This window comes from Rhincodon typus, chromosome 34, assembly GCF_021869965.1.
Source record: "Rhincodon typus isolate 14 chromosome 34, sRhiTyp1.1, whole genome shotgun sequence".
Classification (NCBI taxonomy): domain Eukaryota; kingdom Metazoa; phylum Chordata; class Chondrichthyes; order Orectolobiformes; family Rhincodontidae; genus Rhincodon; species Rhincodon typus.
Window position 1 is genome coordinate 1,134,409 of NC_063365.1, and position 12,895 is coordinate 1,147,303.

Here is a 12,895-nt window from a genome sequence, read left to right on the forward strand (position 1 = left end):
CGACTCATTACCTTCCTGTCATATCACCCTTTGACTCATTTCTCTTCCACTCACGTTGGAGTCTTCTCCCCCAGTTGTTTTAGTGCTAGTGCCTGTCTCTGGGTCCTCCTCAGGGCATGTGGAACTGAGGTGGAGTTCGGGAGTGGGGTAAAGGTCACACAGGGTGGTGATAGGGCAGTCAGCAACAAAAGTAGTTGATCAACAGGTCCTCCCAAAGTCAGGTCACTGGATCAGCTACTGAATGTAATTCAGGTTCCCAATGTAAACATGCCAAGATGTACTTGCTACTTACACTACACACTGAACACCTCCCCAAACTATGTGGCTAATAGCAGAGGTGGAGGGGATGTGGCCTTTAAATACCAACTGAAGGGCACCCATTGGCCTTCTCACCATGAACTCAATTGGGGTGGAAGTGGGAAGTTGGCAGATTCCCCACCCACCATCTGATTAAATGCTCCCCAGCACCCGAACCTGCCAGGTGAGGGGGCACAAGATTCTGCTCAGACAAAATTCAGGAGGAAAGGGAACAGTGAGAAACATGCTCACTTGTGAAAGGCTCTGTCTGAGAAGCACAGTAATCCCACTGTGCCATCAAACCTCCACCAACAACTGACTCACACATTGATAGGACACAGCACCCAGGTATAGCTCTTCAATTCCCTACTATACAATGAAACATCACACCAAGCAACATTTATAAAGACATCTTTAATGGAAGCATTCCATATTTTATGAGCTTGTAATACCAAAAATGAACTATCAAAAGTGTAGCATTATAATACAGAAGGGTCTAAAGCAAGAGTTTCCATCTTTAATCCAGGAACATCTCCCTGTTTTCGCTGTAGAAGCTCATACTGCCTGTTGCAATGGTTCATGGAGACTATCTTCCTCCTTGTTACATCAGATGATGTTCTGGCTAATTTCTGGCTTAGTGACTTACCCCCCTGAGTTTAAATATCAGCAGGACTAGACCCCAGCAAGGGGTCACTTTGTTGACTCACTGCTGTGACATTGTGTTATCAATGGAACCATTATCTTCATTAGTAAACCCCCTTTATACATTCCCATTCCACAATGTTAAAGCAAGAAACTGGGAAAATTGTACATGCTCCAGAGTTATGACCTTCCAAAGCTTTCTTAATTCTGGGATTGTTCCCATAGATTGGAAAATTACCAAAGGCACTTCATAATCTAAGAGAAGGTGATAAACTAGGAATTTAAAATCATCTTCATATTCTATTTGTATTGTATTTGGGACAGGGTGAATGTGCATAATTGGATAGATAAGAAATGAGAGAGATCCAACGTGCTTTTGTAAAGAGTAAGTCAGTTCTAGGAAACCTGGTTAAGTGTTGTAAGATGGTGACTAACTTGGTGGATGTGGCAGTGTTTACAGGTTTTTATGAAGGTGTGCAGATGGCATTCAACAAGGTTCCACAAAACTGACTGTGAACAAAAATAAAATGCCACCTTTAGGCATTTCACTGGAATTGGTTTGGAGGGAGGAAACAGAGAGTTGGAATAAACAATATTAAGTCCAATCAATGGGATGTGACTGATGCTCGAAGTTCCCTCTAAAATGCATGCACACACAGCAGCTCTGATGCTCTGCACACAGTGAGTGGTGTCACTTCAGAGGCTTGTGCAGCCCAGAAGAAAATTAGAGGTAACGCTGCTGGTGATGTCCATTAGGAGCTGTCTTGGGCTCTCTCTCAGTTGTTGTGGCCAGGGAGAAACCAAAACAGATGGAGTTAAATAGTCAGCCAGTCTGATCTCTTCTTCATTGGCCTAAAGGAATGTCTAAATGGTTCAGAAGCTGGCGACTGGGAGAAGCTGAAAGAGTTAAAAACTATGCACGGAAAACACTCCAAACAAGCGAACAGGCATAAAAGAGAATGTAGTTAGCTTCAAGAATGTTGATTTTTCACCTTAGGAAGACTGGGATGCAGAGTGAGGTGATGGTTATACTATTTATTTATCCAGTTCTGGTTTAACCCTTTCCAAAAGACTGTTTACAGATCTGGGTGCTATTCTCAGGAAGGGACAGTTTGGCTTTACAGTCTGTAATACAGGTTCACCAGAATGGTCCCAGGGCTTTTACTTTGCCTTGGTTATAGATAATGAACTGGTGGAGCAGAATTTTATGATTAAGTGCTGGTGGGGTGAGAAGCGGGGTGGGGGGCAAGATTTAGGACAATGTTAGAAAGCATCTGTTCACACCAAAGGTGGTGGTATGGTGATAATGTCCCTGGACTGGGAATCCAAAGACCCAGACTACTGCTCTGGATTTGTGGGTTCAAATCCCCCAAGGCAGTTGGCAGAATTTAAATTCAATAAGTAAATCTGAAATTGAAAACTAGTCTCCGTGATGGTGCCCATGACAACTATCATGGACTGATTAAAAAACATCTGGTTCACTTAAGGGAGGGAAACTGCAATCCTTACCTAGTTTGCCCTACATTCCACAGCCACAGTGATGCAGTTGTCTTTTAACTACTCTTTGAAATGCACCAGCAAGCCACTCAGCTCAAGGGCAATTAGGGATTCACAATAAATGTTGGCCCAGCCAGTAACATCCACATTCTGTTAAAGAGAATTCCTTCCCATTAATTTTGTATGTGTGATGAGATGGTCATTTTGAAAATGGTTGAGGGTTTGGGCATGGGATACAAATCTAAGCTATGTGCTAGAGATAACACAACGTGGAGCTGGAGGAACACAGCAGGCCAGGCAGCATCAGAGGAGCAGGAAAGTTGACGTTTCAGGTCAGGACCCTTCTTCAGAAATGTGCTACGTTATGTGCTGTTGTTTACTCTGTGCCTCATATCTATCACTCCTTCTCATTCTTGACACATAGCCGTTCTCATGAAGGAACTGTGCCACGCCCTTTACAGGAGCTGTCCATTAGTGGCTGTATCCCACACTGACTGTTCTAAACACTGCCCTCCAAATGGCCATGAGTTTATAAAATGGCACAGCTGACGAGTGGACTGAATGGCCTACTTTGGCTCCTATATCTATGACCCTACTAAATAACACTCAATATTAAAATTGCTCCTGCAGACACTCTGCTGAAGTAACAACAACTTGCACTCATCCTGCACCTTTGATGCAATAAAACATGGAGGACTTTTATGAAGCAATCTGTTACGCTGAGTGACGTAAGACAATATGGGGATAGATATCAAAAGCTTGATCAAAGTTTAGTGGAACCTCTTAAAGAGGAAAGCGAGGAACAGAGGCAAAGGGCAGTAGGGAGAGAATTCCAGAGTTTAGGACCTAGCCAACAGACAGTCACCAGTGATGGAGCAATTAAAATGGAGAATGAAGTCATGTCCAGAATGGGAGGTGTGCAGAGCTCAGAGAGTTGAAGGGCTGGAGGAGATTACAGAGAAAGGGAAACAGAAACAGAAACAAAGTAAACCAATTCCACTTGAGTTGCTTCTTGTCAAACTTATAAACCTCAGCACGATTTGTATAAATGGAACACTTTTGTATCCTGTTTATAACCAGAATGAAAACATTCCCAATGATCAGAACATCTATGCACACAAGAGCAAGTGGAAGCTTAGAACCTTCTCCCCAAACGGCTGTAGCTGATGTGGGTTCAACTGGACAGTGATCAACAGAATTGTGTTGGGTGTGAAATATGGAACATTCAGAGCCACCCTCGTCTACTCAAATGATTTCCTCATTGTCTTCTAACCAGGCAGTTAGCTGCTATCCCTTGTTGACAAGGGATTGCTGTTGTGTTTGTTTTTAAACATAATGTGATAGAATTCTCCAACTTGGCAACAGCTGTCAATGAGGATGAGGATAGTATTGTCACAAGAAGCCCACCACCTTCAAGTCCCTCTATGAACTAAATGTCATCTTGAATCATAGAGAATCCCTACATTGTGGAAGCAGGCCATTCAGCCCATAAAGTCCACACCAACCCTCCAAGGAACATCCCATTCAGACCCACCCCTCTACCCTCTAACCCCACATTTTCCCTGGCTAATCCACCCAGGCTGCACATCTCTGGACTGTGGGAGGAAACCAAAACACTCAGAAGAAATAGGCACAGACACAGGGAGAATGTACAAACTCCACACAGGCAGTCGCCCAAAGGTGGGATTGAACCTGGGGCCTTGGCACTGTAAGGCTGCAGTGCTAACCACTGAGCCACTGTGTAGCCAATTTGGATTCAGCTGTCCATTCCTTCATTGTTGCCAGGTCAAACTCCTGGACCATCCCACATAACAACAAACACTCTTGCCTTAAGGACTGCACTGGACCAAGAAAGCCACCTTCTCACCATCTTTTCAGGGACAAATAGAGATGGGCAATAAATATGGCATTCCAAAAGCTGAAACAAGTTTAAGAAGTTACAAACCAAGAACCAAATTAGAATAACCAGGGGCCCAGATTTTCTTCACTAGCTTGTGCTGAGGTAAATTTGGGGAGCTTTACCTCCAGGATTGAGAGTAAGGAACTCTCAGGGTTAAAGCAGGGCTGCCTGTGCTCAATGCACCAAAGCCTGACAATGCTAAAACCTCACATTCTCACCAACGCTTTAAGCAGAAGATGGTTAAAAACAATCAGAAGCGATGATTTTAACAAGAGGAGCTGATTGCAAAACATGTAAAGCAGGAAGCAGAGATCTTGTGTCTGATTTTCTGCCTATTCCATTTAACTAGATTCTCTCTCTCTCTCTGTTTGAGGTACATCAGACCCTTAGACTGCTACACTATTGGGGATTCTGTCTGGAGAGAAGTAGTAATATGGGAGCTTCTTATCCTTATTGCGTTCTGCAATGCGATGTGTAATTTCTTGAAGGTGCGCTTGGAAATTCTGGATAGCTTCCTTGACAGGTTTTTCTATGAAGTGTTCATCTGGATACATTCCAAGGAAGAGCTGCAGAAATAACAATCATTTTTGATAAATATTTATATAAATCATCTCATGTTATGTTATTCCAATATGATATGAGATCTATATGCTTGTACACATGTGTATACAAGTATCCAGAGTTCCTGATGAGTTGCTACTGCACTATGGTCACATAACAGAATACCAAGCAATAATGCAACACAAGGTGTAATCTGACAAATATATTGGATGAAGCTCCAGCATTATGGTCTAAGAGTATAATTACTTTACATTTTTGGAAACTACAAGACACAGCATGGTGGTAGTGGGGTGTTTATGAGTAAATTCCATGAATCTTAAATGGATTCAATACAGAATTAGGTCGAGAAAAATGGAAAGAAATGAACAAAAATTGAATAGTCAAAGAACTGCGGATATTGGAAATGAGAACAAAAACAGAAATTGCTGGAAAAGCTCAGCAGTTCTGACAGCATCCGTGGATGGAAAGCAGAGTTCAGGTCCAGTGACCTTTCTTCAGAACTGTGTTCTAAGGGAAACACCCTCTCGCATCTACCCTGCGGAGTCCCCTCAATGAGATCACCTCCCACACTCCTAAAACTGTGATGGATATAGACTCGGTCTGTCCAACTTTCCTTGTGGGATAAGCCTTTCATCCCAGGAATGTACTCATGCAATTATATCCTTTTTCAGATAAGGTAACCAAATCTGTATACAGTGCTCCCGATGCATTCTCACCAATGCCCTGTACAACTGTAATTTCCCTACCTTTACATCCCCTTTGTTATAAAGGCCAATATTTCATTTTGCTTCCTCCATTACTTGCTGCAACTGCTTACTGTTTGTGTTTCACATACAAAGCCACTCAGCTCCCTCTGCACTGCAGCATTCTGAATTCTCTCTCCCTATTGAAACAATAGTCTGCTTTTCTATCATTTTCACAAATTGAACAACTTCATGTTTTCTCCATATCGTACTCCATCTGCTAAATTTCTATCCACTCACTAGAACTTATCTGCATCCCTTTGCTTTGTAAGCGTTCCTCACAACTTACCTTTGTACCTACCTTTGTGTGATTGGCGAATTTAGCAACAAAACCTCCAGTTCCTTCATTTGAGTCATTGAGATAAATAGTAAACAGTTGAGGCCCCAGCTCTGATCCTTGTGGCACACTGCCAGTCACAACTTGCCAACCAGAAAGCAACCCATTAATGACTACTCTCTGCTTCCTATTTATTAACCTATTAATCCTCTTAGTCTTGCTGACCTGTTCTTCTTGCACCCATGAGCTTTTATTTTATGTTGTTATCTTTGACGTGACACTTTGCTAAGTGCCAGTGATGGTGATGTGGTCTCAGGGTTACAGGACACTGAACCTCCTGCCCTGGGAGTCTCCTGTAATCACATCCCTACACACAGAGACTGGCTATTTACTGTGTCCTTACCTCATTGTCCTGAAACTGGCTGAGTGCCCACACAGCACCCAGGTGCCAGCACGAGCGCCCTCTGTCTGGCAGACTCTCAATGATGTACTCCACATTCACAACACCTTTCTTGCAGGGTGGGGGCTGCCGCATTGTGGGAGGAGAGTTTGGGATCCACGAGCACCAATCATACTTTAAATAAAAACAATTACAACATAGCATTAATAATACAGTCAAGCAGGATATTGGTTTCTTCTCTCTAATTTGATCCTCACTCATGAGAATATGGTTCAACTGGCGGCTAAGGAATTAAAATTTACCAGGCAGCCTACCTGCCGAGTCCCAGTATTTTCAATTTTTACTGGCACTTCTGGACAGGCAGTTAAACTGCCACCCAAACCAAATAAAGTCCTTTCTCAGCACGTTTGGCAATGATTTGACCTCTGCTCTGTGTTGGTTTTGAATGAACACAGTGAGGAAACATAGAGAAGAAGATCAGGAGTAGGCCTTTCAGCCCTTCGAGCCTGCTCCACCTTCAATAGGATCATGGCTGATCATCCAACTCAGTACCCTGTTCCCACTTTCACCTCATATTCTTGATCCCTTTAGCCTTAAGAATATCTAACTCTTTCTTGAGGAAGTGAACCAGGTCTGAGAATATGCCAGGCTCCACAAAGGAGGAGTTGACCTCCCCTGCCCCAAACTCCCATTTCTTTCTAGCACTTCTTCTCCCACACCGACATCCCTATTTCTCCCAAGGACAGTTGCTGCTGCTGGTTTTCCCTATCCATGGCAGGAAGTGACCTGGCTACACGTTAGTGCGGATCTGGTATCAACAAGTTAGATATTGGGTGGGTAGGAGCCTGATCAAGTGCCAAGGTCTCACACCCAGTGGCTATTAGAGTCAAAGATCCACATTTCCCTGGGATAGCACCATCAGCATCCTTCCCAACCAGAATGTCAAACAGAAGCCTATAAATGGGAAGGTCCCCTTTGAGTAGGTTCTGTCTAGCAAACTGCAGGGTTTCCAAAATTCCCATTTTAATTGTGTCTTTTGCATATTGTTCCTGGACTCATTTTTACTAGCTTATCTCAATCCTCTTCTTATCCTTGTCTGGGTTTTTTCCTATCAATATACCATTTCCCCATATCCTTTGCCAATTTCCTTCATTACATTCAACTTCTATAACCCTCCAAAGTATCACTATCCTCACTCTCTCAATATACTTAGTTCACTGGTCTTGGGAAATCCTTATGGATCTTAGGCCAGTGACCCCTGAAGTGATTGTAATGAGGTCAGCCAGCTGGACCTCATAGAATATGAATCCTTGTGTGGGGCTTTTAATCTGGCCCAATCAGGGAGCCCTGACTCACAGATTAAAGGATGGGTATCAGAGATTCAGACACTCTGGGTGCTGACTCTGACAAAGCTGTGCTAGAATTGAGAACTTTCCATGTCTAAATAAAGGGTGACTTTACTGAACACTGAGAGGCCTGGGTAGAGTGGACATGGAGAAGATGTTTCCACTAGTAGGAGAGACCACAACCAGATGGTACAGCCTCAGAATGAAGGGCCGACACTTTAGAACTGAGATGAGGAGGAACTTCTTCAGCCACAGGCTGGTTAATCTGTGGAGCTCATTGCCACAGATGGCTGTGGAGGCCAAGTCATTGAGTGTATTTAAGATAGATATAGATAAATTCTTGACTGGCAAGAAAATCAAGGGTTACAGGGAGAAGGCAGGAGAATGGGGTTGAGAAATATATCAACTATGATTGAATGGCGGAGCAGACTCAATGGGCCAAATGGCCATTTCTGCTCCTATGGTCTTATGGTGTAAGACTTTCTACCTACTGCCAAAGACCCACACTGGGACTGAGAAAGCTTCTCCAGCGTCGAGTACATCAGTAATCAGTTGCCTAGTGACTTTAAGCTGAGCTCCTTATCCTCACTTTTCATGCATGTTCTAAATGCCACTGGGGCCAGTTTCTGTTCTCCAGAGTCCAATACAAGGTGCCATGCATTATTGACTGATATGCACCCCTCAGTCACATAATGGCAGTGCACTGACCTACTGTTCCACTGGATTGTAACAAACTAGTCAAAGAACAGTGAGGAATCTGTGAATGATATGAACGCAATACCTGGCCAAAGTTGACTGCAGCATGTTGAGCAGAGGCAGTGAAGATAACCACAGTCAGATATTCGATCAGCTTCTCAATTGTCTTGATTGTTTTGGGAAAGCCTGTAAAAGGAAAGGTGTTATTTATACAATGCATTGGTCTAAAACTGAGGATTCTTGAATAGACATTTTACCTGACGGGTCTGAATAGCCCAGAGGTCCATCAGCACTCCATTGCTCCAAGGTGCAATTAACATAAACGGCATGTGACTCCCCCCTTCCACCGCTACAATATCCCAGAGGGGGAAAGGTCAGTGTGTGACACCTCTTTCAATGTGCCGGAGGCGGAAAGGACAGTGTATGACACTCCTTCCAATGTCCCGGGGGGGAAAGGACAGTGTGTCACACTCCTTCCAATGTCCCGGGGGGGGGGAAAGGACAGTTTGTGACACTCCTTCCAATGTCCCGAAGGGGGTAAGGTCAGTGTGTGACACCCCTCCCCAGTGTCCCAGAAGGAGAAAGGACAGTGTGTGACACTCCTTCCAATGTCCTGGAGGGGGAAAGGTCAGTGTGTGACACCCTTCCCTACTGTCCCAGAGGGGGAAAGGATAGTGTGTGACACCCCTCCCCAATGTCCCAGAGAGGGTAAGGACAGTGTGTTTTCCAACTGGGCTGAGAAGTGGAGTGAAAACCTGTCAGGACGCTGCCGTTTTCTCTCAGTGATGTAAAAGCTGCAACCAGCCAGAGGGAAAGCCAGAGGGATGTGGGTGATAGCAGGCTCCTCCTATGTATATTGTCAGTGTGTGTAATGACAATGGTGTAAATGCTGGTCCTGATGAGAATGTATGAGGGACACGCTCCAGAACTAACAGTCAGCAGCTGATGCTTAAGGGATAGGCAAGAGCATTCAGAAAAAGGTGGGCACCATGGGGGCTGGAGTGTATTATTTTTCTGTCTGATGCCATTTTAATTTAATTCTCTCCCTCTTTCCCTCGCCTTCCCTTTTGTTATTGTTGTCCTGTTCCTGGCGGGCAGTGCTCGTATTTTGTTAATTTAGTCAAAGAAGAGACACAGTAATTTGGTGCTGATTTAACAATAAAAAAGTGTTGGTTTGGGCCCCTGGTGGGTGGTGATTGTTAGTTGTTTACTTTCTGAAACAGGTAATTTGCTGGTGGCTCATTATTGTAAACAGGTACCCCCTCTCCCTTTCTTCCTCATCTTTAATGGTCTGCATTGCCCTATAACGGGCTTTGCATGTAAATTATTCAACTGGAAACACAAGTAATTTACTGGTGGTAGTTAATAGATTAATAGAAGTACCATAAGTGATTTGGTAATGAGAAATAACTGTTCAGCTGTGCGCAGGAGCATTTTTGAATATTAAACAAAAGAGAAAGGGTTGGTTCAGAAGCAGAGAGAGCAGACTGGAGTTTGTATTACACTGTGAAATGCCAGTGAAGAGTATGGAAGCCAGATTGACTCCAGCTTGCTGCTGGACTGAATGGATGCCTCTGAATATTAGCTGCAATTAGAGGGGAGTTATCCCCAAACTGTCCAGTGCCTGGTCAAGCTGAACCTGGTTTCTGTTTGATCCAGGCAATGGCGCATAGCACAAAGCCACGGAATTAGAGGCTGAGTGATGAAGAGATATTGGAGAAAGTGGGGGAGGGGTTTAGCTCAGATCTCCAGGGAATTGTCACATGGAGTGAGTGGTGAACAGGCAGCAAGATTCCGGGGAGGAGGGTGGGAAAGTTAGTCACACAGCCCAATCCTCTAGAGTGTCTCTGTTTAACTTGTGATCTCATTTTTTTAATTCACTTGTGGCAGATGGCTGTCACTGGCTGGGCCCAGCATTTATTGCCTGTCCCGAGCGGTCCTCGAGAAGGTGGTGGTGAGCTGCCTTCTTGAACCCCTGCAGTCCACAGGGATGTAGGTACACCCACAATGCCCTTAGGAAGAAGGTTCCAGGATTTTGACCCAGTGACACTGAAGGAACGGTGATATATTTCAAAGTCAGGATGTTGAATGGCTTGGAAGAGAACTTGGAGGCGGTGGTGTTCCCATATGTCTGCTGCCCTTGTCCTTCTAGATGGAAGTGGTCGTGGGTTTGGAGTCTGAGTGTCTTTGGTGAGTTTCTGCAGTGCATCTTGTAGATAGTACACACTGCTGCTACAGAGCGTCATTGGTAGAGGGAGTGAATATTTAAGGATGTGGTGCCAATCAAGCGGGCTGCTTTGTCCTGGTTGGTATCAAGCGGCTTGAGTGTCATTGGAGGTGTACTCATCCAGGCAAGTGGGGAGTATTCCATCACACTCCTGACTTGTGTCTTGTAGATGGTGGATAGGCTTTGGGGAGTTAGGAGGTGAGTTACTGCAGACTTCCTAGTTTTTGATCTGCTCTTGTAGTCAGCGTTCATTTATTTATTTATTTTTTAAAAATTAACCTATTTTTATAATCAACCTGTCAGAGATGTTATTATACACCACTGGAGCAGGTGGGATGTGAACCCAGGCGTTCCGGTCCAGGGGTAGGTCACTACCAACGCGCCACAGTGAGCCCAATTGAGTTTCTGGTCAATAATAACCCAAGAATGTTGATAGTGGGGCATTCAGTGCTGGCTCCATTGAATGTCAAGGTGTGGTGGTTAGATTGTCTCTTATGGAGATCATCATTGCCTGGCATTTGAATGTTATTTTCCACTTGTCAGCCCAAGCCTGGATATTGTCCAGATTTGTTGCATTTGAACAAAGACTGTGTCAGTATCTGAGGGGTTGTGAATGCTGCTGAACATTGTGCAATCATCGGCCAACATCCCCACTTCTGACCTCATGATGGAGGGAAGGTCATTGATGAAGTAGCTGAAGATGGTTGAGCCTAGGAAACTACCCTGAGGAACTCCGGCAGAGATATCCTGCAGCTGAGATGACTGACTTTCAATAACCACAACCATCTTCTTATGTGTCAGGTATGACTCCAACCACTGGAGAGTTTGCCCCCTGATACCCATTGATTCCAGTTTTGCCAGGGCTCCTTGATGCCACACTTGGTCGAATGCAGCCTTGATATCAAGGGCTGTCACTCTCACCTCACGTCTGGAATTCGGCTCTCTTGTCCATGTTTGAAACAAGGCTGTAATGAGGTCAGAAGCTGAGTGGCCCTGGCGGAACCCAAACTGGGCGTCACTGAGCAGGTTGATGACACCTTCCGTCAATTTACTGATGATCAAAAGTAGGTTGACAGGACAGTGCTTGGCAGGGTTGGATTTGTCCTACTTTTTAGGTACAGGATGAAACTGGGCAGGTGTCCACATTGTCAGGTACATGCCAGTGTTGTAACTGTATTAGAACAGTTTGGCTAAGGGAGTGACAAGTTCTGAAGCACACCTTTTCAATACTAAGGGTGGCAGACTGGCTCAGTGTTTAGCATTGCTGCCTCACAGCATCAAGGGACCCAGGTTCAATTGCAGCCTTGGATGCCGGTGTGGAGTTTGCATGTTCTCTGTGAGAGGTTTTTGCTGGGTGCTTTGGCTTCCTCTCACAGTCCAAAGATGTGCAGGTTAGGGGGACTGGCTATGCTAAATTGCCCTTTGGTGTCCAGGGATGTGCAGGCTAGGTGGATTAGCAAATGTGTGCAGTGTCACAGGAATAGGGTGAGGGATGGGATGCTCTGCAGAGTGTTGGCGCAGACTCAAGGGGCTGAATGGCCTGCATTGTAGGGATTTTATGATATTACTGGGCTATTGTCAAGGCCCATAGCCCTTGCAGTATCCAGAGCTTCCAATTATTTCTTGATATCACGTTAGAATAAATTGGATTGGCTGAAGACTGGTATCTGTGCTGCTGGAGACCACTGGAGGAGGCCAAAATAGATCATCCACTTGGCACTTCTGGTTGAAGATTGCGGCAAATGCTTCATCGTTGTCTTTTCACTGACGTGTTGGGCTTTTTGATGGGGATATTTGTGGAGTCTCCTCCTCCAGTGAGTTGTTTAATTGTCCACCACCATTCCTAATCGGATGTGGTAGGACTGCAGAGTTTAGATTTGATGCGTTGGTTGTGGAATTGCTTAGCTCTGTCTTTTATCACTTGTTGCTTAATGCTGTTTGATAAGTAGTCCTGTTTGGTGGCTTCACCCCAGGCTGACACCTCATTTTCAGATATACCTGGTGCTGCTTCTGGCATGCCCTCCTACACTCTCCATTGAGCCAGGCTTGATGGTAATGGTTGAGTGGGGGATATACTGGGCTGCTATGTTGCAGTACAATTCTGTTGCTGTTGACGGCCACAGTACCTCATGAATGCCCAGTCTTGAGTTACTAGATCTGTTCGAACTCTGTTATCCCATTTAGCTCCATTGAGCCAGGCCTGATGGTAATGGTTGAGTGGGGGATATACTGAGCTGCTATGTTGCAGATTGTGCTGGAGTACAATTCTGTTGCTGTTGATGGCCCACACCGCCTCATGAATGCCCGGT

General features: G+C 44.7%; 1 protein-coding gene across 2 annotated transcripts in view; it reads right to left on the reverse strand.

Annotated features, from left to right (window-relative positions):
- Positions 1–692: 692 nt before the first annotated feature.
- alox5a (arachidonate 5-lipoxygenase a) overlaps positions 693–12,895 on the reverse strand; it is a 50,310-nt gene continuing 38,107 nt past the window's right edge. For both annotated transcript variants that reach the window (XM_048616358.1, XM_048616359.1), the window contains exons 12-14: positions 8,445–8,545; positions 6,321–6,491; positions 693–4,902 (exon numbers count right to left, since the gene is read on the reverse strand). In XM_048616358.1, the coding sequence (XP_048472315.1) occupies positions 4,723–4,902; positions 6,321–6,491; positions 8,445–8,545 (452 nt within the window). In that variant the 3' untranslated portion in view covers positions 693–4,722. The remainder of the gene's footprint in view (positions 4,903–6,320; positions 6,492–8,444; positions 8,546–12,895) is intronic.